A 27,691-nucleotide genomic window follows, 5' to 3' on the forward strand; every position below is an offset into this window, starting at 1 on the left:
GACAGCCATTTCAGTACTAGGTTTACGTCCCACGTGGAGATAGAAAGTTGAGGTTGAGGGAAGAGGTTTACTATATCCTTGAGGAACCTTTTAGTGGTTGAGTGTGACAGCATTGAGTACCCCTCTACAGGTTAGTGAAAGGTTGCTATAGCTGCTTGATGGACTGTAAGGCCTTGTCTACACTACAGAGTTTTGTTGACAAAAGTCAGCTTTTGTCGACTAAACAGTGACTGTGTACACACTACAATGCTCCTTCTGCCTGGCTGTGCCAACAAAATAAAAGCACCTCGACGAGAGGCATAGAGCTTTTTGTTATATTGACAAAGTTTCAGTGTAGACACTGCACTTGGTTATGTTGCTGTAAATGGCCTCCAGGAGGTGTTCCACAATGCCTGACGGCTCTGGTCAGCAGTTCAAACTCCACTACACTCCGCTGAGGTCCACTCGCTTCTGCCCCACCCCCTTTAAAGGTCCGGGAATTTTTGAAATTCCACTTCCTGTTTGCTCAGCGTGGACAGCTTACATTGCATCTTCCAGCTGACCATGGCGACTCCACACAGCAAATGCTCTCCAGCTTGGAGCATACCTGAGTTGTTGGATCTGCTGGCACTGTGGGGAGAGGAGGCTGTGTAGTCCCAGCTCCGCTCCAGCCGTAAGAACTTCAATACCTGCGGTCAGATTTCTCATGGCATGTTGGATAAAGGCTATGAATGGGACACAGTGCAGCACTGTGTGAAGATAAAGGAGCTGAGGCAGGCATACCAGAACGCAAGGAAGTCAAACCGTCCCTGTGGTGCTGCGCCGAATACCTGCTGCTTCTATGAGGAGCTGGACGTCATCCTTGGCAGCAACCCCACCTCTGCTGCCAAGAGCTCCGTAAAGGAGGTTGAGTTGGAGGATAATGTGGAGCACAAGACAGGGTCATCGAGTGGTGCGGTAAGTCAGGACCTCTTTTCCACTCGGGAGGGGTCTAGCCAGTCCCAGCAGTCCGTGTCTAGCGTGCATGATGCAGGAGAGGGGAGCTCTGGTAAGTAATCTTTTTGAGTTGATGTCCCTCGATTATATGAGGTAGAGCTGTCCTTTGCTTTGTTATACGCTTCAAGTGAGTGAAGGGATAGAAATGTACAAGACTAGCTTGTGTTTGTGTGTGCTTCACATTCCCCTGTGCAGCTAAGCAGTGTAGCTGAACTGTGTGTTAATGCACACCGAGATTTCATGGGAATCTTTCCTGGAGATACTCACCAATCCTTTGCTGAAGGTTCCTTGGCAGAGGTGCTTTGTTCCTTCCCCCCCCGTAGGAAACTCCTATGTCAGTCAACAATCACTTATGCAGGAACCAAAGTGGCACACAGGCAAGCAGCATAGGGACCTGGTCTGAAGCCGCAGACATGCAGGAGATGCTCCCTTGTCTTCTGCAGTTTCCACGATATGCTATGCATCCGATGAAGTGAGCTGTAGCTCACGAAAGCTCATGCTCAAATAAACTGGTTAGTCTCTAAGGTGCCACAAGTACTCCTTTTCTTTTTACGAATACAGACTAACACGGCTGTTACTCTGAAACCATTCAGTTTAGAGTAATTTATGTAGTTGTATTTTGCTGTGAGGGCTTGGTAGTTGGTGATATGGAACTGTAGAGTGGCAGAGTACGTTTTTCTGCCAAAAATATCAAGGCACTTCCAATCCCTATCATAGAAAGCAGCCCTTGACTGGTGTTGTCGGCCAAGAGAGTTGATGGCATCCACCACGATGGAATTGGGAGGAAAAATAGGAATTCAGATTCCTTGGCGGGGATATAGTATTTTTTTGTCCACTCACTTGCTGGTTGGCTCCACTGATGCCACGGTTTGCCACATAGTCTTTGCCGGGTCCAAAATAGCCTCAATAACCAGGAGGGCAATAATTGAGGACGATGAAGAGTGGAGGATGTCAAGGAGCTGATGGTGGGCATCCTTGACTTCCTTCAGTAGTATCTGGAGGATGTCTGCAACCCTTTTCGCCAGCTCCTGGAAAAGACAAAAGTTGTCTGCCAAAGATGGTAGGGGAGGCATGATGGCTTTGTCCAGAGAAGAGGAGGATATGATCCTCAATGTCATTTCCTCCTCAGTACCAGCTTCCTGTTCCTCTATCTCTTGAGACAGTTCTAAAATCCTGGATGCTGTGGCCGAGGGGGTGTGCTTGGAAGGTTCTTGAGTGAGGCTTGAAGCTTGACAGGCATGCTGTCGGTGCACCACACAAGGATCCCAATATGGCCATTGGGATGGCAGAGAGGATGGTGGTGGCGCCTATGGGTACCAAGTCGATGGTGGTGGAGGGGCCATCTGTGGGTATATCCTTGGGCTCCATTGGTAGTGAGCACCATATGGAGCTTGGGAGGAATATTGTGACACTACCTCTTCTGGCTCACTGTCTGAACCCTCGCTAGAGAGCAGAGGGAAGGGGCATAGCATGGCATGGCAGTGGGAATACTTCCCGTGACTGGTAGAAGCTCAATGCAGAGGTCTCGGTACTGATAGGTGGGAACTCGGGTGCACCCAGCATGCAGAGGTCTCTGGAATGGCAGGATTCCACTGGTACCAATTGTCCCAGTGTCAGTGGTGGTGCCAGGGTTGGGGGGTGACAGGGGGGAGACACTGAGACCTTGGTCTGCACCTGTCTTTCAGGTACCAGGCGAGCTGTCGCTGGTGCAGTGGACTTGCATGGACTTGTTACAGTGTTTACACTTGTCCTTCGGTACCAATGACTCTGTGCCCATGCCCATCGGGTCTGTGAGCCTGTCAGTGGTACCAGTATCCGTTGGTCTTCGTGAGGCATGTTTGCCAGACTGAGATGGTCTCGGAGCCAGCGAGATACCGAGCAAGATGGTGATCACTTACGGCTATCTCAGGGTTCACTAGGGGGACTTCCCAGTCTCCTTTTAGGTGATCTGTGAGAGGGATCCGCAGCCTGTTTCTTCAACCCACATCCCTTAGATGTAGAAGGTTGTGAAGACTCATGTCTACCAGGCAACTGGGGCCTCTTCTGACAGAGCTCTCTGTCTTTATGGAATCTTGGCCAGAGTTGTTGGCAAAGACCACACTTCTGCTATATGTGGCCTTCCCCGAGGCAGCAAATGCACTGAGAGTGTTTACCTGCAATGCCTCTTTACAGGTGTGGCACTTCTTGAAACCTGGCAAATTGGGCATACCCCTTTGAGGGGAAAAAAAAAGCAGGAAGAATATAAAATCTCTTTTTCTTAAAGGGTAAAATAAGACAGAAAACGAAGAAACCCTACAACTAATACTATAACTAGGAGGCTAACTATAAGTATAGGTTTCAGAGTAACAGCCGTGTTAGTCTGTATTCGCAAAAAGGAAAGGAGTACTTGTGGCACCTTAGAGACTAACCAATTTATTTGAGCATGAGCTTTCGTGAGCTACAGCTCACTTCATCGGATGCATACTGTGGAAGCTGCAGAAGACATTATATACACACAGAGACCATGAAACAATACCTCCTCCCACCCCACTCTCCTGCTGGTAATAGCTTATCTAAAGTGATCATCAAGTTGGGCCATTTCCAGCACAAATCCAGGTTTTCTCACCCTCTGCCCCCCCCCCACACAAACTCACTCTCCTGCTCGTAATAGCCCATCCAAAGTGACCACTCTCTTCACAATGTATATGATAATCAAGGTGGGCCATTTCCTGCACAAATCCAGGTTCTCTCACCCCCTCACCCCCCTCCAAAAACCACACACACAAACTCACTCTCCTGCTGGTAATAGCCTATCCAAAGTGACAACTCTCCTTACAACGTGCATGAAAATCAAGGTGGGACATTTCCAGCACAAATACAGGTTTTCTCACCCCCCCCCCCCCTTTTTCCCAAAAAACACACACACACACACTCACTCTCCTGCTGGTAACAGCTCATCCAAAGTGACCACTCTCCCTACAATGTGCATGATAATCCAGGTAGGCCATTTCCAGCACAAATCCAGGTTTTCTCACCCCCCCCCCCCCCAACACACACAGAAACTCACTCTCCTGCTGGCAATAACTCATCCAAACTGACCACTCTCCCCACAATGTGCATGACAATCAAGGTGGGCCATTTCCAGCATAAATCCAAGTTTAACCAGAACGTCTTGGGGGCGGGGGGGGGGGGGTAGGAAAAAACAAGGGGAAATAGGCTACCTTGCATAATGACTTAGCCACTCCCAGTCTCTATTTAAGCCTAAATTAATAGTATCCAATTTGCAAATGAATTCCAATTCAGCAGTTTCTCGCTGGAGTCTGGATTTGAAGTTTTTTTGTTGTAAGATAGCGACCTTCATGTCTGTGATTGCGTGACCAGAGAGATTGAAGTGTGTAAAACAAGAGAACAGTAGTCTTAATGGACTGCTAATGGCTCTGTCTCTAGCCAAAGGTGGTTGAGAAGGAACTGAGGGGGCACGTTGACTAGCCTTGTGACGCAGCATGAGGAGAGACAGTGCATGTGTGGGCCTAACGGGCACTGCTACTGAAGTTCTCCAATCAGTAGCGCAGGGATGCAAGCACACCTACAATGGAGCACCCATAGGGACACTACTCGAAGAAGAAATGATGGGTTGTTTTTTTTGTTTTACACTTTTGTATTTGCAAACAAATCACAAGAGCTGGTACATGATGAAAATACAACATATTTACTAATGATTGACATTTTATATACAAATATTTATCGTCCTATTTACATAATTTATGACTATATATTAATGCTTCCAGTTTATTCTTGGACAAAATCATCCTTTTTAATGAAAATTAAACTTTTATGGAGTTTTGGAAAACATCTGAACGAGATAACCAAAATAATTATTGCATTAATCCCAACCTTATCATTCGTTTTACAAACAGACATCATGTACAAACACTTAGGGAATGTCTACATGAACAATTCGACTGCAGCCAACTAGGGTGTGAATATACCCCACACTGTTCTTGTGGACCCTGCTCTACACGTTAGCAGTCTGTTAGAGGGCTTTGAGCTAGTCACATTTCAAAAAGGACCAGATCAAAGCATTCTAATGAACTGTTAATACACCAGCAGGGACAACATGAATAGTCAGACCATGACAGGCTAGTGCCCGGGAGCTTCACGCCCCAGCCTGCTGTGGTCTAACGTTCATGCAGGCTAGCCCTTACATACAGTGTGTGTATTTTTACATGTATGTATAAAATATATAGCATAACTATAAACAAATATTGCACTGCAAATCAATTATGGGCACTCAAGTGCATTTTAACAGGAACTTACAAGATACAAATTGGTATATAACTACTTTTTATTTAAATCTTGCACACTCACTCGTGTGGCCACATAATTTACTTATGAAAACATATCTTCTTTCATGGTTCCTCCAAAAAGCCAATCATCTATAGCTATATATGTGCTGCTGTAGACCCGTAAACTACGTTATTTCAGTTTTGACTTAACTCTTAGCATCAGTCAGCAAATACCACCAATTATACTAAACAGAGCATTAGCATGAATGGCATGGCTTTGTAAGAAATATCTCAAAACTGAAAGAAAATGGTTTTCTAACGTCATGTCTATACTAGGAGTACTACAGTGGCTCTGCTGCAGCTACGCCATAGCATAGACGCTTCCTATACCAAAAGGAGGAGTTTTTCTGTTGATGTAGGTAATGTTCCTCTCCTAGCTGCAGTAGCTAGGTTGACCAAAGAATTCTTCTATCGACCTAGCTGCATCTAGACCAGTGATTATGTTGTCTCATAACTATGGCACTCTGGAGTTAATTTTTTCCACACCCCCTGCGTCCTTCTAAATTTTAACTGTAGACCAGACTTAAGTCTGGGGTCATTATTGTCATAGAAACAATCTGCCCTAGTCCTCCAAGCATTTGGAGAAGTTTAGGGGCCAAAAAGGGGAGGGAAGAAAGAAAAGAGTACTGAGTGAAAAGATGAGAAGAGAGAAGTGTTGGAAAGATGTAAACAGGATTTAGTGCTCTAATTATAAATAAGGTTGATATTACTGGGTTAGCAATTTCTGTATAAAATAGACCATGTTATTCAAGATTTTCATAGAAGATCTGACACAGGGGAATACAACTGAGCCATCAGTTATGCTATATGAAACAGACCTGTACATCTTCTGTCAAAAATATTCAGTAATGTTCCACAGGCTGTTGGAAGAATACGAAATGCAGATTTCTTCACAACAATTCAGTTTATGGGGGAAAAAATCATCTGGCTCAAAATTCCTAATTTTTTGTTCAGGATTATTTCACATACAAGACAATTTATTATTAAGAAATTATGAGACACAATATGATCAATCAATTGTTCAGTAAAAACCTGCCTTTAGACGAGTGAATTTCAGATGAATTTATGGAAAGTATCTGAACTTGCAAGGATTACACCAATGATTGTTTTATTTTCACAGCTGTCTAGGTTAAAATTCTATTTCTCTGATCAGTTCTTACCCAGTCACGTCTTCCAATATCTTTCTGGTAAACTTAATCCACCTGAAACAGGCACTGGAATAACAACCCCTTGTTTCTGCAATTCCCGTAAAACATCTAATATTGAATCTAATTCCACTTGAAACTTCTCCAGCTCTTGATTCTTTAGTTGGGCAAGTTTTTTCCACTTCTCAACTTCCTGGGTTTGCTGCACGTCAGCAACATGTCGTGTTTGCTGCACTATCTGTAAATGAGAAGTTGGTTAACAAGAAGTATATTGATTTCTAGTCATCAGTTCACTGAACAACTGTTCCTTAGTTCAGACAGTCTCTTTGCAAAAATACATAGTATTGTATTTTTAATTAAGTTTCTGATGTTAAATCCCAAAGCCCACTGCTAATTATTATATGGAAATATTTGTTCTGAACACTGGAAAATGTACTTTTGATAGTAGCAATAAATTCCTTTAGACATTAGTGGGGAGAGGAAGGGGGGTTAATACCCAGTTCAAATTAAAGCAGCCTCACAAGAGATTAGTTTATTTTTTCCAAAGCTCCCAATTAAAAGTTTGAGCACTTAAGACTTTATGACAAATATTTAACACTTCTGAATATATCAGGCCCCGTGCTATTGCTATACGTTTAAAAACTGTGTAACGAACTCTATAAATGCACCAAAAATAGCCTATAGTGACATTGCCCTGAGGCTGTTGCGGATATGGGTCTGAATGAGTTTTCACTCCTAATCTCACCAAATTCCAACAAGCTAATTTAAGCATGTTAGTGTCAAAGGAAATAAAAATCCATATGCCATTCTGAAAATGTAATGGCTATTCCAGACAGAGTATTTTATTTTGGAATGTGCTGTATAAAGCAAAGACATAATTTCAATCCTCTGTATTAACAAGATATAAATTGCCAGTCATTTTTATTATTCATGTGTATTACCGTAGTGCTGAAGGGTAAATCTACATGGTAAGCAGCCGCCCACGGCAATGAGTCTCAGAGCCCAGATCTACAGATTCAGGCTCATGGGGCTCATACTACGGTAAGAAGTTCAGACTCCTCAGGTTCTGAAGGCCAGGAATGGGGCTGGGTTTCAGAAACCCAAACATATGTACAGCATTTTTAGCGCTGTAGCGTGAGCCCAGTCCGCAGACCCAGACTCTGAGACTTCTTGTTGTGAGCTGATGCTTATCATATAGACGTACTCTAAGAGCCCTAGTCATGGACGCTGATGCTTCTTAACATTCAATACATTAGAATGTCCCTTTTTTAGTTTATGCATTTATTTTTACTGATTGCTAGGAGTCCCATTGCAGATGATTAAATTTGCAAGTTGGGAAATAAGCAAAAAACAGACACAAAATAAACCCCACAACAACTCGTCAAAAGGAAAATTACTTAACAGTGATTGGTGTTTCTTATAGCGTTGCTCCTCTTTTACTGTACAAAAAAATCCTCACTGTAAATATTGGGTCAGATTGTTTATTTCAATGGTGTTACACCAATAAAGAATCTGGCCCTATGGTCCAGACAGAAAGGCAGTAAGGAATTGCCAATCAAGTCAAAGCATAAATCACACCTGCCCACTTGTATCTGAATTAAGGAACTTTCTAGAGTTGAAAAAAAAGGAAGTTACTCAGTACCTGAGGTTGTAGAGGTGAGTGGGTGGGGGCATGAGAAAGGGGAAGAAGAAAACAAATGTGTTATGTTAACTTGCTGCTTTGACTTTTAAAAACTGACAGCACAGGAATAGAAATAGGGCATTCATTGATGCTAATGAAGAAATAAATTGCTCCACCATCAGGTCTTATACATTTGATAGAATAACTTTCTTCTTTAAAAGAATCTAAGTGGACAGTTCCACCCTTTCTCTGGCACAATGGGACTTCCTACCATCAGGGTAAAGCTTGCAGCAGACAGGGCTTGCAGCTTGGTGGCCAGTCCAAGACTATGGAACAATGCCCAGAGGAACTAGAACCCATTATAACCCTCACCACCTTCTTCTCCAAGTTCAAGGTACACTTCAACTTTGCCATCTCCATTTACCAAAAAAAATATCCCCCAAACGAAACCACTTAATTGCACATATAATCCTCTTCCGAGGAGAGCATGAGAGAAAGAATGAACCACATGTGACAGATACTAATCACACTGCTTAATGCACTACTGAAAAGCACTAAGATACGAAAGTGATGAGGGAAATAAAAGAACCTATACAGAATAAAGTAGAAGTAATTCTTTAGATATAAAATGATCCTTATAAAGATTACTAAGAACACAGAGGCTAGATCCTCCTATAAAATGAGGTACAGGAATCACTGAGAAATTATTTTACCTAGTTGAAATTATATATGGCTGTATGTTAGGTTTTAAAAAGAAACCTTAATTCAGGTACAAGTGGTCTGGAAGGGTTTATGCTTTGACTTCATTGGCAGTTCCTTACTGCCTTGCTATCTGGGCCACAGGGCCAAATTCTTTTTTGGTGTAACTCCATTGAAATAAACAATCTGACTCAATATTTATTGCGAGTTTTTGTTTGTAGAGTAAAAGAAACACTATAAGAAGAAAAAAGATCCAACTCACCAAACAACCACTGGATTATATAATTGTCTAATATTTTTAATTAGCTTTTTGTGGATTTGGGATAAAGATAGTAAAGAAAGTCTATGGGCATTTTTTGTGAAAGTGCAAGGAGCATATGAGAAAAATTTTGCAAGTTTTTTTCTGTTTGTGTAATGTTTAGAAATTGAGCAAACATCTTATGTTGTTGAGCTCTATTTGGGATCTCAGACAACTCAGTCAATATTAAGTCCAGCCTAGTTTATAAACACACCGGTCCTCATTTTCTAAACCTAGTGTTCCTGTTTGTGCCCATATATGGCAATTTGGCACCTACAACTGCTATCTTATTTGAGATCCAATGTACAAGTTACTTTAATTGCCCCTGTAAATAACTGGGTCCAAGATTGCATGCACATTTTTTATGCACCAGTGGGCACAAAAAAGGACGACGACTTTGGTCATTGGTCAAAATGTATTTGATCCCTGCAGTACGGTCTGCAATAATTTGTACAAATGCTGTCAAAATACATAGGAGACAAGTACAGAGATGCTCTATTTTACCTGCTGAAGTTCTTGTTCTCTTTGTGCGTGTCTGATCTCCATATACTTGATTTTCCTTTCTAGACACAAGAAGTGTTTCATCTCAGGACTTTGCCTCTCTTTAGCCTCTCTCAGTTCTTCCAACAGTTTTGCCATCTAAAATTTGAGGTATTTGTTATTTGTAATGAAGTAGTGTCAGCTTTACTAAGTGTTGTATAAACAAACAGGATTTCTCATCAAAATGCATTTACGTTTCCTTTCACAGTATTTTAAATGTTAGCTCACCGTTATAATCCAAGCTTATTTTAGAGCCCGAAGGTTCTTGCCTCTTATTATTTTCCTCTATGTTGCAGAAGCCTAATCTCTAATAGAATCATAAAACCATAGAAGATTAGGGTTGGAAGAGACCTCGGGGATCATCTAGTCCAACCCCCTACTCAAAGCAGGACCAACCCCAACTAAATCATCCCAGCCAGGGCTTTGTCAAGCCAGGCCTTAAAAACCTCTAAGGATGGAAATTCCACCACCTCCCTAGGTAATCCATTCCAGTACTTCACCACCCTCCTAGTGAAATAGTTTTTCCTAATATCCAACCTAGATCTCCTCCACTGCAACTTGAGACCATATTGCTTCTTGTTCTGTCATCTGCCACCACTGAGAACAGCTGAGCTCCATCCTCTTTGGAACCCCCCTTCAGGTAGTTGAAGGATGGTATCAAATCCCCCCCTCACTCTTCTCTTCTACAGACTAAATAAGCCCAGTTCCCTCAGCCTCTCCTCATAAGTCATGTGCCCAGACCCCTAATCATTTTTGTTGCCCTCCGCTGGACTCTCTCCAATTTGTCCACATCCTTTCTGTAGTGGGGGTCCCAAAACTGGACTCAATACTCCAGATGTGGCCTTACCAGAGCCAAATAGAAGGGAATAATCACTTCCCTCGATCTGCTGTCGATGCTCCTACTAATGAAGCCCAACATGCCTTAGCCTTCTTGGCAACAAGGGCACACTGTTGACTCATATCCAGCTTCTCGTCCATTGTAATCCCCAGGTCCTTTTCTGCAGAACTGCTGCTTAGCCAGTCGGTCCCCAGCCTGTAGCAGTGAATGAGATTCTTCTGTCCTAAGTGCAGGACTCTGCACTTGTCCTTGTTGAACCTCAGATTTCTTTTGGCCCAATCCTCCAATTTGTCTAGGTCACTCTGGACCCTATCCCTACCCTCCAGCGTATCTACCTCTCTCCCCAGCTTAGTGTCATCCATGAACTTGCTGAGGGTGCAATCCATCCCATCATCCAGATAATTAAGATGTTGAGCAAAACTGGCCCCAGGACCGACCCCTGGGGCACTCTGCTTGATACCGGCTGCCAACTAGACATCAAGTGGTTGATCACTACCCGTGGAGCCTGACGATCTAGCCAGCTTTCTATCCACCTTATAGTCCATTCATCCAATCCATACTTTTTTTAACTTGCTGGCAAGAATACTGTGGGAGACCGTATGAAAAGCTTTGCTAAAGTCAAGGTATATCACGTCCACTGCTTTCCCCACATCCACAGAGCCAGTTATCTCATCATAAAAAACAATCAGGTTGGTCAGGCATGGTGCCCTTGGTGAATCCATGTTGACTGATCCTGATCACCTTCTTCTCCTCCAAGTGCTTCAAAATGGATTCCTTGAGGACCTGCTCCATGATTTTTCAGGGGACTGAGGTGAGTCTGTAGTCCCCCAGACTCCTTTTTTTAAAGATGGGCATTATATTTGCTTTTTTCCAATTGTCGGGGACCTCCCGATTGCCACGAGTTTTCAAAGATAATGACCTATGGTTCTGCAATAACATCAAGCAATTCCCTCAGCACCCTCGGATGCATTTCATCCGGCCCCATGGACTTGTGCATGTCCAGCTTTTCTGAATAGCCCTTAACCTGTTCTTTCACCACTGAGGGCTGCTCACCTCCTCCCCATACTGTGCTGCCCAGTGCAGCAGTCTGGGAGCTGACCTTGTCTGTGAAGACTGAGGCAAAAAAAGCATTGAGTACTTCAGCTTTTTCCACATCATCTGTCACTAGGTTGCCTCCCCCATTCAGTAAAGGTCTCACGCTTTCCCGGACCACCTTCTTGTTGCTAACATACCTGTAGAAACCCTTCTTGTTACCCTTCACATCCCTTGCTAGCTGCAACTCCAGTTGTGCTTTAGCCTTCCTGATTACACCCCTGCATGCTTGAGCAATATTTTTATACTCCTCCCTAGTCATCTGTCCAAGTTTCCACTTCTTGTAAGTTTCCTTTTTGTGTTTAAGCTCACTGAAGATTTCTCTGTTAAGCCAAGCTGGTCGCCTGCCATATTTGCTATTCTTTCTGCACATCAGCATGGTTTGTTCCTGCGCCCTCAATAAGGCTTCTTTAAAATACAGCCAACTATCCTGGACTGCTTTCCCCACGCATATTAGCCTCCCAGGGGATCCTGCCCATCAGTTCCCTGAGGGAGTCAAAGTCTGCTTTTCTGAAGTCCAGTGGAGGATGGCTAGCAGTCGTTTTCCTTCAGAACTCTCAATGCAAATTCATACGTTTGCCAAGAAAAGGGCTGGAAGGTACCACTTACTCTCCAGCTCATGCAGCTCCTGCTGACCAAGAACCTCAGAGGGCCTGATCCTACAAACCCTTACCTATACAATGGGACGACTACTCATGAGTAACAGTTTGCAGAGCTGGGACCACGTTGGACCCTTTCAGTCAAGGACTTTCTGAACCTGCCACCTGAATTCAGTATGTTTTGCTACCACTTACATGTAGACCACCACACGAGAAATTATGGCAAACAAAAGTAAATGCATGTATAGGAAAACATTTTTAACCTGGATGCTTAAATCTCTGTTTAGGCTCTTAAATATAAGTGACCTGATTTTCCAAGATGCTTAGAGGAAGTTGCAGGCACATAGCACCTCGGAAATCAACACAGGGATTTGGATGCGTAGCTTTAGGACCTCACATTTGTAAGTGTTGGCTTATATTTTTAATTTAAATCACACAATCAGAGAAATTAGAGATTAAAATGATCTACTTGTCCATTTCTCCAAGCCAATGTATAATTATTCCTAATATATATTAACCAGTCCAAATTTTCTCAGTCCAAATTATTTATTTTTTACTCAAAGCACATTGAGATATTAATTAATCCACAAATACAGTAACTTCTCACTTAACACTGTCCCGGTTAACGTTTTTTCGTTGCTGATCAATTAGGGAACATGCTTGTTTAAAGTTGTGCAATGCTCTCTTCTAAGGTTGTTTGGCAGCTGCCTGCTTTGTCCACTGCTTGCAGGATTCTCTGGAAGAGCAGCCCCTCCTCCTGGGGATTAGAACTGGGGGGGAGAGGGGAGCGGCAGCCCCCCCCCCCCAATCAGCTCCCCTAAATTCCCTGTAAGGTATGTGGCTCCGCAGCTGCCCAGCAGCAGTTCAGGTGGCCCTCCCCCTACTGCCATGCTGCTCCTGCCCTGCCCTCTGCCTTGGAGCTGCTCCCGGGAGCTTCCTGCTTGCTGTGGGGAGGGGGGGACGGGAAGAGGGGTGCTGATGTCAGGATGTCCCCCTGCTCCTGCCCTCTGCCCGCACCGTAGCCCCTCTCCACAAAGTGCAGGACAGGACAGTCACAGGGCTCCGGGACAGAACAGGGGAGCTTGCAGGAAGCTGTTGCTTCCTGTCTGATCTGCTTAAAAGGGCAACGTACTTGAAGTGGGGTCAGCGTAAGTAAAGGGGCAATGCATCTCTCTCTCTTTCTCTCTCATGCATGCACCCCCCAGCACTTTGGAAAGTCAGCACCTGTGCATCGCTGTCAGGAGGAGGGAGTGGTGCGCTCTAGCTGGATAGCGTGGGTTCATCATCATGTTCAGCTTTTGCAGGGAAGTGTTTGCAGCTACTGCCCTGCATCTATTGTGTTTCCTCCCTCCTGCCTCAGTCCATGCTGCCTTGTAGAGTGTGAGGCTACATTAACAGCAGCAAAAACAACAAGGAGCCCTTGTGGTAACTTAGAGACTAACAAATTTATTTGGGCATAAGCTTTCGTGGGCTAGAACCCACTTCATCAGATGCAACAACAGCGGATTAATCCTTGAGGGCTCAGTCAAGTGCTAGTTCATCATTTACCAGCAAGGCATTCCCTGGGAAATATTCCACCCTCTTACTCCACCACCTCAACCAAGCTTCACAATCACTCATTGCTGTGTATAATATTAAACTGTTTGTTTAAAATTGTTTAAAACTTATACTGTATATAATGTCTTTTGTTTGATGAAAAAAATTTCCCTGGAACCTAACCCCCGCCTATTTACATTAATTCTTATGGGGAAACTGGATTTGCTTAACATTGGTTCGCATAAAGTCGCATTTTTCAGGAACATAACTACAGCATTAAGCGAGGAGTTACTGTAAAGGAAACAATTGTATAATTGTAAACTAAAGCCCCTCTCTCCTTTTACATAATAAAATAATGTACTAAGAAATAACTTTTCACAACAGTTTTCAGATACAGACTACATATTACTTTTAAAAAAAAAAAAAAGACAATTTGCACAGAGACAAACAATGTTAGAAAAGGTAGTGCTGGAATATAACACACAGGGCTAACATCTCCTCTTGTCTAATGTTACAACTTTAAACTAATAATCTGAAAATTACCTCATCAATGAATTAAAACTTCGTTTTGGAGGGAAATGAATGGTTGAGGGATTTTCTCAAGAGGCTACTGACTGACCCTCTGAGCCACATAGGACAATCTTCAGAAATTCGATAGGTGGGGGCGGGTACCTGTTGGAGCTCGGGGCGTCAGCCCTGCGGCCGGGTTTGGGGTTTCTGCCCTGTGGGGAAGAGGGTCTCGGGACTTCAGCCCCGCAGGGTGTGCATGCCGGGGCTCTGGGCTTCAGCCTTGCGGGAGATGCCTGCTGGAGCTCGGGGCTTCCAGATAAAGCCCCAAGCCCTGGCAAGTGCACCCCATGGGACTGAAGCCCGGGGCCCCCCTACCCGTTGGCCAGAAGCCCCTAGCCCCACTACCCTGCCACAGGGCACAAGCCCTGAGCTCTTCCCCCTCGACCAGTCTGGTAGGCGGAGAATGGGGGGAGGTGTGAGGGACTCCGCGAGCTGCACTTTAACTGTAAAAGAGCCGCATGCAGCTCACGAGCCACGGTTTGGCTAAGCCTGCTATATAGGTTACTTTCTGTTCCTTGTGTTTTTAAGTGGTACTGCAGTTTGATGCAATCTTTGTTCCTCCAGCCGCTATCTATAAATTGGTTAGTCTCTAAGGTGCCTGGATTTGTCTGGCACAATGGCATTGTGTTCTGCACGGCTGAGGTTATGGGGCAAGTGATGCTGCTTTTCCACAATTTCAGCCCGTGCACGTCGGCGGAAGCACTCTATGTAGAAGTCCAGTCTGCTGTTTCGACCTTCAGGAGAAACTGCGGAATCACCTGATCAACATCCTCTACAGCAAACAGGGGAAGATTAAGAATGAGCTCTCAAAAATGGATACTCTCATAAAAAACCAACCTTCCACACAAACTTCCTCGTGGCTGGATTTTACTAAAACTAGACAAGCCATTTACAACGCACACTTTACTTCTCTACAAAAGAAAAAGGACACTAAACTTTCTAAACTACTACAGGCTACAAGGGGCCACAGCAATGGTTCCCTCAACCCACCCAGCAATATTGTTAATCTATCCAACTATACTCTCAGCCCAGCAGAAGCTGCTGTCCTATCTCGGGGTCTCTCCTTCTGCCCCTCCACCCCCTCGAACATGATACAGTTCTGTGGTGACCTAGAATCCTATTTTCGACGTCTCCGACTCAAGGAATATTTCCAAAATACCTCTGAACAACATAATGATCCACAGAGGCCTGCCTACCAACATTACAAAAAGAAGGATTCTAGGTGGACTCCTCCTGAAGGTCGAAACAGCAGACTGGACTTCTACATAGAGTGCTTCCGCCGACGTGCACGGGCTGAAATTGTGGAAAAGCAGCATCACTTGCCCCATAACCTCAGCCGTGCAGAACACAATGCCATCCACAGCCTCAGAAACAACTCTGACATCATAATCAAAAAGGCTGACAAAGGAGGTGCTGTTGTCATCATGAATAGGTCGGAATATGAACAAGAGGCTGCTCGGCAGCTCTCCAACACCACTTTCTACAAGCCATTACCCTCTGATCCCACTGAGAGTTACCAAAAGCATCTACAGCATTTGCTCAAGAAACTTCCTGAAAAAGCACAAGATCAAATCCGCACAGACACACCCCTGGAACCCCGACCTGGGATATTCTATCTACTACCCAAGATCCATAAACCTGGAAATCCTGGGCGCCCCATCATCTCAGGCATTGGCACCCTGACAGCAGGATTGTCCGGCTATGTAGACTCACTCCTCAGGCCCTACGCTACCAGCACTCCCAGCTACCTTCGAGACACCACTGACTTCCTGAGGAAACTACAATCCATTGGTGATCTTCCTGATAACACCATCCTGGCCACTATGGATGTAGAAGCCCTCTACACCAACATTCCACACAAAGATGGACTACAAGCCATCAAGAACACTATCCCCGACAATGTCACGGCTAACCTGGTGGCTGAACTTTGTGACTTTGTCCTTACCCATAACTATTTTACATTTGGGGACAATGTATACCTTCAGATCAGCGGCACTGCTATGGGTACCCGCATGGCCCCACAGTATGCCAACATTTTTATGGCTGATTTAGAACAACGCTTCCTCAGCTCTCGTCCCCTAACGCCCCTACTTTACTTGCGCTATATTGATGACATCTTCATCATCTGGACCCATGGAAAAGAAGCCCTTGAGGAATTCCACCATGATTTCAACAATTTCCATCCCACCATCAACCTCAGCCTGGTCCAGTCCACACAAGAGATCCACTTCCTGGACACTACAGTGCTAATAAACGATGGTCACATCAACACCACCCTATACCGGAAACCTACTGACCGCTATTCCTACCTACATGCCTCCAGCTTTCACCCTGACCACACCACACGATCCATCGTCTACAGCCAAGCTCTGCGATACAACCGCATTTGCTCCAACCCCTCAGACAGAGACAAACACCTACAAGATCTCTATCAAGCATTCTTACAACTACAATACCCACCTGCGGAAGTGAAGAAACAGATTGATAGAGCCAGAAGAGTTCCCAGAAGTCACCTACTACAGGACAGGCCTAACAAAGAAAATAACAGAACGCCACTAGCCGTCACCTTCAGCCCCCAACTAAAACCCCTCCAACGCATTATTAAGGATCTACAACCTATCCTGAAGGATGACCCAACACTCTCACAAATCTTGGGAGAAAGGCCAGTCCTTGCCTACAGACAGCCCCCCAACCTGAACCGAATACTCACCAACAACCACATACCACACAACAGAACCACTAGCCCAGGAACCTATCCTTGCAACAAAGCCCGTTGCCAACTGTGCCCACATATCTATTCAGGGGACACCATCACAGGGCCTAACAACATCAGCCACACTATCAGAGGCTCGTTCACCTGCACATCCACCAATGTGATATATGCCATCATGTGCCAGCAATGCCCCTCTGCCATGTACATTGGTCAAACTGGACAGTCTCTACGTAAAAGAATAAATGGACACAAATCAGATGTCAAGAATTATAACATTCATAAACCAGTCGGAGAACACTTCAATCTCTCTGGTCACGCAATCACAGACATGAGGGTCGCTATCTTAAAGCAAAAAAACTTCAAATCCAGACTCCAGCGAGAAACTGCTGAATTGGAATTCATTTGCAAATTGGATACTATTAATTTGGGCTTGAATAGAGACTGGGAGTGGCTAAGTCATTATGCAAGGTAGCCTGTCTCCCCTTGTTTTTTTCCTGCAAAACCCCCCCCCCCAAGACGTTCTGGTTAGACTTGGATTATTGCTGTGCACATTGTAAGATGAGCTGTTGCCAGCAGGAGAATGAGTTTGTGTGTGTGGTTTTTGGAAAAAAAAAAAAAGGGGGGTGTGTGGGGGGGGGTGAGAAAACCTGGATTAGTGCTGGAGGTGACCCACCTTGATTATCATGCGCATTATAAAGAGGGGTTTCAAAGGGAGATGGGCTGTTGCCAGCAGGAGAGTGAGTTTGTATGTGGGGGGGGGGGGGGGGGGGGGGGAAGAGGAAGGGTGAGAAAACCTGGATTTGTGCTGGAAATGGCTCTACTTGAGGATCACTTTAGATAAGCTGTTGCCAGCGGGGGAGTGAGGTGGGAGGAAGTTTTGTTTCATGGTCTCTGTGTGTATATAATGTCTTCTGCAGTTTCCACAATATGCTATGCATCCGATGAAGTGAGCTGTAGCTCACGAAAGCTCATGCTCAAATAAACTGGTTAGTCTCTAAGGTGCCACAAGTACTCCTTTTCTTTTTACGAATACAGACTAACACGGCTGTTACTCTGAAATCAGTTATGAGAAGGTAAGTAACCATTTTTTCTTCTTCGAGTGCTTGTTCACGTTTGTTCACATTAGGTGAACCACAAGCTTACCTCTGGAGGAGGGTAAGAGTCATGGAACAACTGAGTGGAGGACCGCTCTGTCCACTGCCGCGTCCCCTCTGGCCTGCTGGTTGACCGCGTAGTGGGTCTTGAAGGTGTGCACCGAGGACCAGGTGGCTGCTCTGCAGATCTCCTGGATCAGGACCTATGCCAGGAAAGCCGTGGAAGTTGCTTGCGCCCTAGTCGAGTGGGCTGTGACCGCCGGGGCCGGAACACCTGCGAGCTCATAGCACGCCCGGATGCAGCTTGTAATCCAAGACGAGATCCGCTGCGCCGACACCGGGAGGTCTTTCATCCTCTCGGCTACGGCCACGAACAGCTGCACTGATTTACAAAAGGGCTGGGTGTGCTCCAAATAGAACACCAGCACTCGACGGACATCCAGGCTGTGGTGACTCGGGTCCGTAAGGGGTTTTGGATAAAACACCAGCAGACAAATGTCCTGGCCCAAATGGAATTGCGAGACCACCTTAGGGAGGAACTTGGGGTGTGGTCGAAGCTGCACCTTATCCTTGTGAAACACTGTATACGGTGGCTCAGAGGTGAGAGCCCTCAGGTCAGACACCCTTCTGGCCAAGGTAATGGCCACCAGAAATACCACCTTCCAGGAAAGGTGGAGGAGGGAGGGGCTCGAAAGGGGGTCCCATGAGCTTAGAGAGGACCAAGTTAAGGTTCCGGGGGGCGTGAGTACAGAAAGATCCTCTCCAATCCTTTAAGGAACCGTCCCACCACTGGGTGGGAAAACACTGAGCCCCCGAAAATCCTGGATGGAAGGCGGAGATGGCTGCCAGGTGCACTCTGAGTGAGGATGGGGCCAGCCCCTGCTGCTTGAGGTGCAGGAGGTACTCTAGGATGGCTTGCACCGGGGCCTGGCACGGCTGCACCTGTCAGGGCTCACATCAACATGAGAACCTTTTCCACTTGGCCGTATAGGTAGCCCTAGTAGAGGGCTTTCTACTGCCAAGCAGAATATGCTGCACAGGAAGGGAGCACTGGCTCTCCAAGGCGTTTAGCCACCGAACTTCCACGCCATCAGGTGTAGTGATTGCAGGCCGAGGTGGAGAAGCCGCCCGCTGTCCTGCGTGATGAGGTCCCCATGTAGGGGCAGGATTACCGGGGCCTCCAGCAACAGCTCTAGGAGCGTTGTATACCAGCACTGGGGGGGCCATGTCGGGGCAATGAGGACCACCGCTGCCCTATCCCTGCGTACGTTGAGCAGGACCTTGTGTACCAAGGGGAGCGGGGGAAAGGCATACATCAAGCCCCTCCCCACGGGATTGCAAATGTGTCTGCGACTGGGCCCGGGCTGTGGCCCTGGAACGAGCAGAACCATGGGTACTGGGCACTGACCCTGGTGAAAAACAGGTCTAGCCGGGGAAACCCCCACCTGCAGAAGAGAGAAAGCACGACGTCCGCTCTGAGCATCCACTCGTGTGTGCGATACAACCTACTGAGGTAGTCCGCCAGCTCGTTTCGCACCCCCGGGAGATATGATGCCTCAAGGTGAATGGTGTGGGCTATACAAAAGTTCCAGAGGAGAAGAGCCTCACGACAGAGTGATGAGGAACAGGCCCCACCCTGCTTGTTTATATAAAACATGGCAGTAGTGTTGTCTGTCAGAATTGTCACGCTGTGACCATTCAGAGTAGTGCGAAAGGTCGGGCCAGCTAGATGACCCGCCCTTAGCTCCTTCACGTTGATATGGAGCGACCGCTCTGCTCCGGATCGCAACCCCCAGGTGAGCCCCCTATCCGTGGTCTGACGCATCCGTCACCAGCGTCAGGTCCGGTTGTGGGACAGCAAAGGGGATGCCTTTGAAAACCACAGGCTGGGACTGCCACCACAGCAGCGAGTCCAGCACATCCCTTGGGGCTGTCACTACCGAGTCCAGGGGGTCCCTGCCTGGGCGGTACACCCGAGCGAGCCACGCCTGCAGAATCCTGAGTCTCAGTCTGGCATGCCTGACCACTTGTGTGCATGCCACACCTGACTGTTGTCATTGGAAACTGGCGCAGGGAGGTCACCGCATGCTGCATAGCCCGGAATCGGGATACTGTAAGCCTTGCTCTGGCCTGCACCACGTCCAGGACCGCCCCTGTGAATTCCACTCTCTGCATGGGCACGAGAGTGGACTTGGAGACGTTGACCAGGAGCCCCAGCTCGCGGAACAATCTCAGGGCCACCTCCACGTGGCCCCGCACTTCTGCTTCGGATCAACCTGTCAGGAGCTAGTCGTCGAGGTATGGGTAAACCCGGATTCTCTGCCTCCATAGGAAGGCCGCCACCACCGCCATGCATTTTGTGAATACCCGTGGGGCTGCGGCTAGACCGAATGGGAGAACCGCAAACTGGTAATGTTCTTGGCCCACGGTGAAGTGCAGGAACCGCCGATGTGCTGGCTGGATGGCGATATGAAAGTATGCGTCCTTCATGTCGAAGGCGGCGTACCAGCCCCCCGAATCCAGGGAAAGGATGATGGTGCCCAGAGAGACCGTGCGGAACCAGCCTTGACCAGGAACTTGTTGAGCCCGTGCAGGTCTAAAATGGGAAAAAGGCCCCCTTTGGCCTTGGGGATGAAGAAGTACCGGGAGTAGAAACTGTTCCCCTTTAGGCCATGCGGCACCACCTTTACCGCCCCCGCCTCTAGCAGAGAGCGAACCTCCTTCTCTAGGAGATGCTCGTGAGAGGGGTCCCGGAAGAGGGACAGGGAAAGGGGGTGGGAGGGAAGAGAATTGCAGTGAGTACCCGTTCCGTACTGTGCGTAAGACCGTGCGTACCAACGGTCTGACGTAATGCTAGACCACGCAAGGGAGAAACAGGACAGGCTGTTTAGGAAACAAAGGAACGGATCCTCCATGTCTAGTTGGCAGCCGGTATCAAGTGGAGTGCCCCAAGGGTCAGTCCTCGGGTCGGTTTTGTTCAATATCTTCATAAATGATCTGGAGGATGGTGTGGATTGCACCCTCAGCAAGTTTGCAGATGACACTAAACTGGGAGGAGAGGTAGATACGCTGGAGGGGAGGGATAGGATACAGAGGGCCCTAGACAAGTTAGAGGACTGGGCCAAAAGAAATCTGATGAGGTTCAAAAAGGACAAGTGCAGAGTCCTGCACTTAGGACGGAAGAATCCCATGCACCACTACAGACTAGGGACCAAATGGCTCGGCAGCAGTTCTGCAGAAAAGGACCTGGGGGTTACAGTGGACAAGAAGCTGGATATGAGTCAACAGCGTGCCCTTGTTGCCAAGAAGGCCAATGGCATTTTGGGATGTATATGTAGGGGCACTGCCAGCAGATCGAGGGATGTGATCGTTCCCCTCTATTCGACATTGGTGAGGCCTCATCTGGAGTACTGTGTCCAGTTTTGGGCCTCACACTAAAAGAAGGATGTGGAAAAATTGGAAAGAGTGCAGCAGAGGGCAACAAAAATGATTAGAGGACTGGAGCACATGACTTATGAGGAGAGGCTGAGGGAACTGGGATTGTTTAGTCTGCGGAAGAAAAGAATGAGGGGGGATTTGATAGCTGCTTTCAACTACCTGAGAGGTGGTTCCAGAGAGGATGGTTCTAGACTATTCTCAGTGGTAGAAGAGGACAGGACAAGGAGTAATGGTCTCAAGTTGCAGTGGGGGAGGTTTAGGTTGGATATTAGGAAAAACTTTTTCACTAGGAGGGTGGTGAAACACTGGAATGCATTACCTAGGGAGGCGGTTGAATCTCCTTCCTTAGATATTTTTGAGGTCAGGCTTGACAAAGCCCTGGCTGGGATGATTTAGTTGGGGATTGGTCGTGCTTTGAGCAGGGGGTTGGACTAGATGACCTCCTGAGGTCCCTTCCAACCCTGATATTCTATGATTCTATGATCCGGTGACTGGTCTGGTACGCTGTCCCCGAGCGCACCTTCAAAAGCCTGGCTTAGTGCCCAGCTGGTTCTGACCTGGAGCATTATTGTAGTTATTATTGCACCGTCGCCTGGTATCCCTGCCTTGCCTATGGTAAGGATCATGCCTATGACGAGGCTGGTACTGGCGCTGAGGGGGAGGCTGCGGCTTTAAGGGCTTCCTCTGAGTCACCAGGGTGTGCATATCCAGCGACTTAAGTGTAGCCCTCAAGTCCTTGAGGCCATGCTGGCTTGCATCTGTCTGGTCCAAAAAGAGCCCGGACCCTTCAAAGGGGAGGTTGTGAAGCATATTCTGGACCTCAGGTGGCAGACCTGACCCCTAAAGCCATGCCGAGTGCCTCATGACCAGCCCCGAGGCGACTGTTCTGGCCGTCGCGTCTGCTGAATCCAGGGAGGCTTGGAAAGAGGTTTTAGCTACTGCCTTGCCCTCGTCCACCAGGGCCGTAAACTTCCGTTGGGAACCTTGCGGGAGGTTGTCCTTAAACTTCCCCACCGCCACCCAGGAGCTAAAATTATGCCTGTTGAGGATGGCATGCTGGTTAGCAATCCTCAACTGAAGGCCCCCTGACGAGTACACCCTTCTGCCAAAAAGGCAAAGGCATTTTGCCTCTTTGGCCTCAGGGGCCGGGGCCTGTTGTCCATGGCGCTCCCTTTCATTCACCGCCAAGACCACCAGGGAGCATGGACTTGGGTGGCAGAACAAGAATTTTTAGCCCTTTGATAGGGCAAAGTATTGCACTGGCCGTTGGACCGCTGGAGGCCGGGGTCTGCCAAAAAGTCTTATAATTCGATTGGATGGTCTTAATGAGTGGAAGCGCTATTTTAGATGGACCTTTGGGGCTCAAAATGTCCACCATGGGGTCCTCCTGCTCAACCGTCTCCTCGGCCTGCAACCCGAAGTTCTACGCCACCCTACGCAGTAGCTCCTGGTGGGCTCTGTGGTCTATGGGTGGAGGGCTGGACACTGCTGTACCCGCCACCGCCTCATCTGGGGATGACGAGGAGGTTAGCAGCTGCTCAACCCCCTCAGGCTGGTGGTCCTGCTCCCCTTCTCCCATGGGAGGGGCCTCTGGCTTGGGCCAGGGCGGGAGACCTTGGGGCGGCACCAGACTCGGTGCTGGTCTCTCTGGTTTTTCCTGGGAGGATGCTGGAGGCCTGGATACTGTAGCTTCCAGCGCCGTCAGGCGGCAGTGCAGGGACTGGGACCGCTGCACCAAGTAGCTCAGCCTGGACGGGGCCCCTTGGCGCTGTTGATAGGCCCAAGGAGTCCAGAAGGGCCAATGACCTGGCGGCCCCCATTGGGGGTGCCAACCTGTCTGAGGGGGTCCCTGCTGTCTGGAGCATGGTGCGAGTAATTGTAACGGCCGGAGTCGGTGCCAGACTGCGGCGACGCCGACCGCAAAGGCCATGGCGGTGCCGACGATCTGTGCCACCAGGAGATCGACGAGCGGCTCCTAACCGAACGGGAGCGGTACCGGTACCGATATCCCCAGGACCGGGAAGGGGACCAGGAGCGGGGCCAGCGTTCCTGGGACAGGGGTCTGCGGGAGTCCTCCGGCAAGGGCAGTCTCAACTCCTCCCAGTACTGATCACTAAGTGGTGCTGGAGAGTGTTGTGCCCCTTCCGTTACTTCCTCGCACCGACCCACTCCCAGTACCGTGACTTCCTTCTGAGCCGCGGGTAACTGGGAGTGTGCAGATGTGGAGCTCAACCAGGACCAACTCTGGGAGTGATGCCGGGACAGTGTCCTCGAACAGCACACCATTGCCGACTTACCCCTTGACGGCACCAGTGGCATGGGTGCCAGAGGATTCTCCCTATGTGGGAGGAGGCTCGTTGCCAACAGCTCAATGAGGTCCTTCGCTGCCTCAAAGGTGCCAGGCATGGAGGGCTGATCCATTACGTCCTCGAGCCCATCGTCCACACTGAGCTCACTTAGGCTTGGGCTCAGTGGGACTTGTGGTGCTGAAGCCACTGGTGCTAGCGCCGGTATAGTGGCCTTCCTGCTCTTGTCAGTGCTCAGGGCCTTGGAAGACGCCGGCCTCCTATGCGGGGAATGTCCGCGCCTTCCTTTTGGCTGCGCCATGGGCCGCACCGAGGAGGATGAGCGGTGCTGGGGCCTAGCCTTTCGGTGTTTAGCCAGTGCTGGGTCTCTCGACGGCTCCAGGGCACTACGCACCGAGGAAGCTGGAGCCGACGTCGGGCGCTCCGGGCCTGGTGGCTGCAATGCGGCCTCCATCAACAACTGCTGCAAACAAAAGTCTTTTTCTTTCTTTGTTCTTGGCTTGAACACCTTGCAAATCTTACACCACTCAGTTTGATGCTCTTCCCCCAGGCAACGTAGACACGAGTCGTGGGGGTCACTAACTGGCATAGGCTTGCGGCGCGTGGCACAAGCCTTAAACCCGTGGGTCTGCGGCATGTCCCGCGGCCTGGGGTGGTGCTGGAAGCCTTCAAGCGCCTAATCACTTAAGTGTCCACAACAAAGGTCTGCTAACTAACTGATAACAGCTATCCAACTCTGAGAAAGGCTAAGGGACTGCTCTCATACGAACGAGAGAGAGAGAGAGAGAGAGGGGTTGTTCCAACGCTGCCACGGACAGTAAGAAGGAACTGGAGCACTCAGGGGGCCCCCCCGCCGGGAGCCGCTAAGGGGAAAAAAGTTTCCGACGCTCATGCACACAGTGCGCGCTCACCTAATGTGGAATGGATGTGAACAAGCACTCGAAGAAGAACAGTTGCTTCTTTAGACTTGACTTTTTGTTTGCCACTTTAATTCTGTTGGTTTCTGAAGGAAAACAAGGTGCAGCTCTCATTTACAAATTCCAGGTGTTTGGGTAATAAATGTCTTTGTAATTTCCCTGGCCTCACACTTTCATTCATTAATGTATGCAAAGCAACACCACATTGTGACTGTGGACTTTCCACAGTAATACTGAGACACAAAAACCAAAACATCATGTAATTATTGTATTGTCTACTTTTCATCCATTTCTGTTTAACTTTATTAAACCCATGATCTTCAGCCAAACATTTGCTACATGTAGGCTTAGAACCTGGTAAAAATCATTCCATGAGGAAGATAAGATGCCCCTGTCTATCCCTCAGCCCCTTTCCCCCCATCCATATGTGCTGATGAAGTTGCTGACAGCAGTGGAAGCCTGTCTTTGCCTTCTGCTCCAGCAGGGCCTTTATAGCTGAGAGACTTCCTGATGAACACTGTCCCCAGCAGGAATGGAGGGCAAAGAGGCTCACAGTCTGGCAGCAGCAGCTGCATAAGACACAGGCCCATAGATAAGATGCAGGTGATTTTTGGGCCTAATTTAATAATCTCTTAATTAGAAAAACAAAAGCAGGCATATTAATTAAAATCTTTTTCCAAACATTTGTGGCTCCCCATGAATTCTTTGTGGTTTCCCAAAGAAGCCATGGCTTACACTTTGGGAAGCACTGCACTAGGTGACCTAATAGAGTTTTCTGTAAAATCTCTGAGATAGTCAAATTTTAATCTCTATTAAAAACAACAAATTATAGTATCTTTACATGGGAAGGAGTCTATTAAAAACGTATATTACCTGACTGTCCAGTCAATTTCTTTTCCCACTTAGTTAAAAAACAACAAACCACCAGCCTCTTAAAAAATTAATTGCATCTGAATTATCACAATGGAGCAATTTTCACACACATCAGTCACTTCTAATCATGATTTCACAGAATCAAGTACTAGAGACCAAAGCGAAATGGACAAGCATTATGTAGGTTAAATTTTCTGTTGCATGTTCTGCTTCTTTGCTCACATAAATACCTATCCTATCCCAACCAATTAAAATTCACAAAGAGAGAGAGCAATTATTAAACTTAATGCTAACCAACTTAATTTACCAAGATCTAAAGTGGACATGGAATCAGTCATCTGTTCGCTGTGCAACAAAATATGGACGGAGGAGTAAGTGCCGGAAGAATGGACCCTCATATCATAATCAAGTTACCAAAGAAAAGTAATCTAAACAATTGTTCAAACTGGAGGGGAGTAACACTTCTATCTGTCACAGGAAAAGTATTAGCAGCAGTCCTCCTGAATAGAATGAAAGGAAAGATGGATACCATCGTACATGAACAACAATCTGGATTTAGACAAGGGAGATCGTGCACAGATGCTCGAGACGGATTACTGAGAACACAACTGAATTCCAAGGCAGTCTTGCCATCAATTCTGTGGACTTTCAAAAGGCATTCGATAGAGTAAACAGAGAAACAATGCGGAAAATTGTGGAACAATATGGAATTCCTACAAAATTAACTAACATTATGCAGGCATTCTATGCCAACTCAAAATGCTGCATTAAAATGGAAAATGGATTGAGTAAGCTATTCAGCATCAAGACAGGTGTAAGGCAGGGGTATGTCCTGTCTCCTTTTTTGTTTATGCTAGTCATTGACTATGTGTTAAAACAATGCAACAGTAGTACGTATGGCCTAAAATGGAACAATTCAAGGCTATCTGATCTAGACTTTGCTGACGACATCTCTCTTATCAATGAAGATGCCAATGGACTACAAAAATGCACAAACCAAGTAAATGAAGTAATGGAGAAGATGGGTTTGAAATACAATGCAAAGAAATGTAAAGTCATGTTAATGGGGACTATAGGGACAGAAATCAAAATTGAAGAAGAGAAACTAGAGAAAGTGGACAATGTTACGTATCTTGGAAATACCATCAGCCAAGATGGTACTAGTTCCAAGGGAAGAAGAAGAAGAAGAATTGGGAAGGCAAACGCTGCATTTGGAAGACTCAAAAACATCTGGCAGCTCAAAAACATCTCCCTCAAGACAAAACTGAACGTGTACAAAGCAATTGTTATTGCCATCACAACATACAGCAGTGAGACATGGCAACTTACCAAGAAAGATACGCAAAAGCTGGATACATTTCATCACAAACGTCTGAGAAGAATATTGGGAATAACATATAGAGATAGGAAGACAAATGAAGAAGTCAGAAAAATTACTGAACAAGGCACCTCTCACAAATAATCTACAAAAGATGACAGTAGTTGGGACGTGTGCTGAGAATGGAAAAAGAATGCTTACCAAATACCGCCCTTGAATGAAAGCCAGAAAACGCAAGAAGAAAGAGAGGAAGGCTGCAAATAACATGGAAATGAACAGTTCTGAATGACACCAAGCACCTCAACATGAAATGGGAAGATTTGGAGACAACGGCAGTTGACAGGCAAGGATGGCAAATGTGGGTAGCCCAATGTGCAGCAAAACACAGGATGGACTAAGGTAAAGTAAAGTGGACACAAGCTTGGATTTTTGCAGGCTGCTTTCATTTTATATTATTGGAAATAATAATATAAAAATCTTTTAAAAATAAAACAAAAGATTTCTTGTTTTATAACCAGATAGCTCAAAACTGAAAAAAAAACCAACAAACCTTTCATTTACCTCTTTTTGCAAGATTTCCTCTCGCGTTTGTGAAACTGCAAGGGCCTCTTGATCTCTGTGCAGCTCATTAACTTGTTCTTGTAGATGTCTTATTAAGATCTAAGGAAACATTTTAAATATTCCTCATTAACACTGACAGATTTTAAAACCTTCAAAGTAATACATAAAATCAATTCTTGAATCTTAGAATTAAAATATATGAAAGCATTTCTTGAATCTTAATATTAATAGTA

At 46.8% G+C, this 27,691-nt stretch overlaps 1 protein-coding gene across 14 annotated transcripts in view; it reads right to left on the reverse strand.

Moving 5' to 3' along the window:
• Positions 1-4,642: 4,642 nt before the first annotated feature.
• The window catches only part of CEP162 (centrosomal protein 162), an 89,322-nt gene continuing 66,273 nt past the window's right edge, over positions 4,643-27,691 (reverse strand). For 12 of the 14 annotated variants that reach the window (XM_043542613.1, XM_037894419.2, XM_037894418.2 and 9 more), the window contains 3 exons: positions 27,459-27,557; positions 9,568-9,702; positions 4,643-6,683 (listed from right to left, as the gene is read on the reverse strand). In XM_043542613.1, the coding sequence (XP_043398548.1) occupies positions 6,465-6,683; positions 9,568-9,702; positions 27,459-27,557 (453 nt within the window). In that variant the 3' untranslated portion in view covers positions 4,643-6,464. Of the gene's footprint in view, positions 6,684-9,567; positions 9,703-27,447; positions 27,558-27,691 lie in introns of all 14 variants that reach the window. The other 2 variants (XR_005224627.2, XR_005224626.2) reach the window with 1 other exon arrangement.

Source organism: Chelonia mydas, chromosome 3 (genome assembly GCF_015237465.2).
Source record: "Chelonia mydas isolate rCheMyd1 chromosome 3, rCheMyd1.pri.v2, whole genome shotgun sequence".
NCBI classification, from domain to species: domain Eukaryota; kingdom Metazoa; phylum Chordata; order Testudines; family Cheloniidae; genus Chelonia; species Chelonia mydas.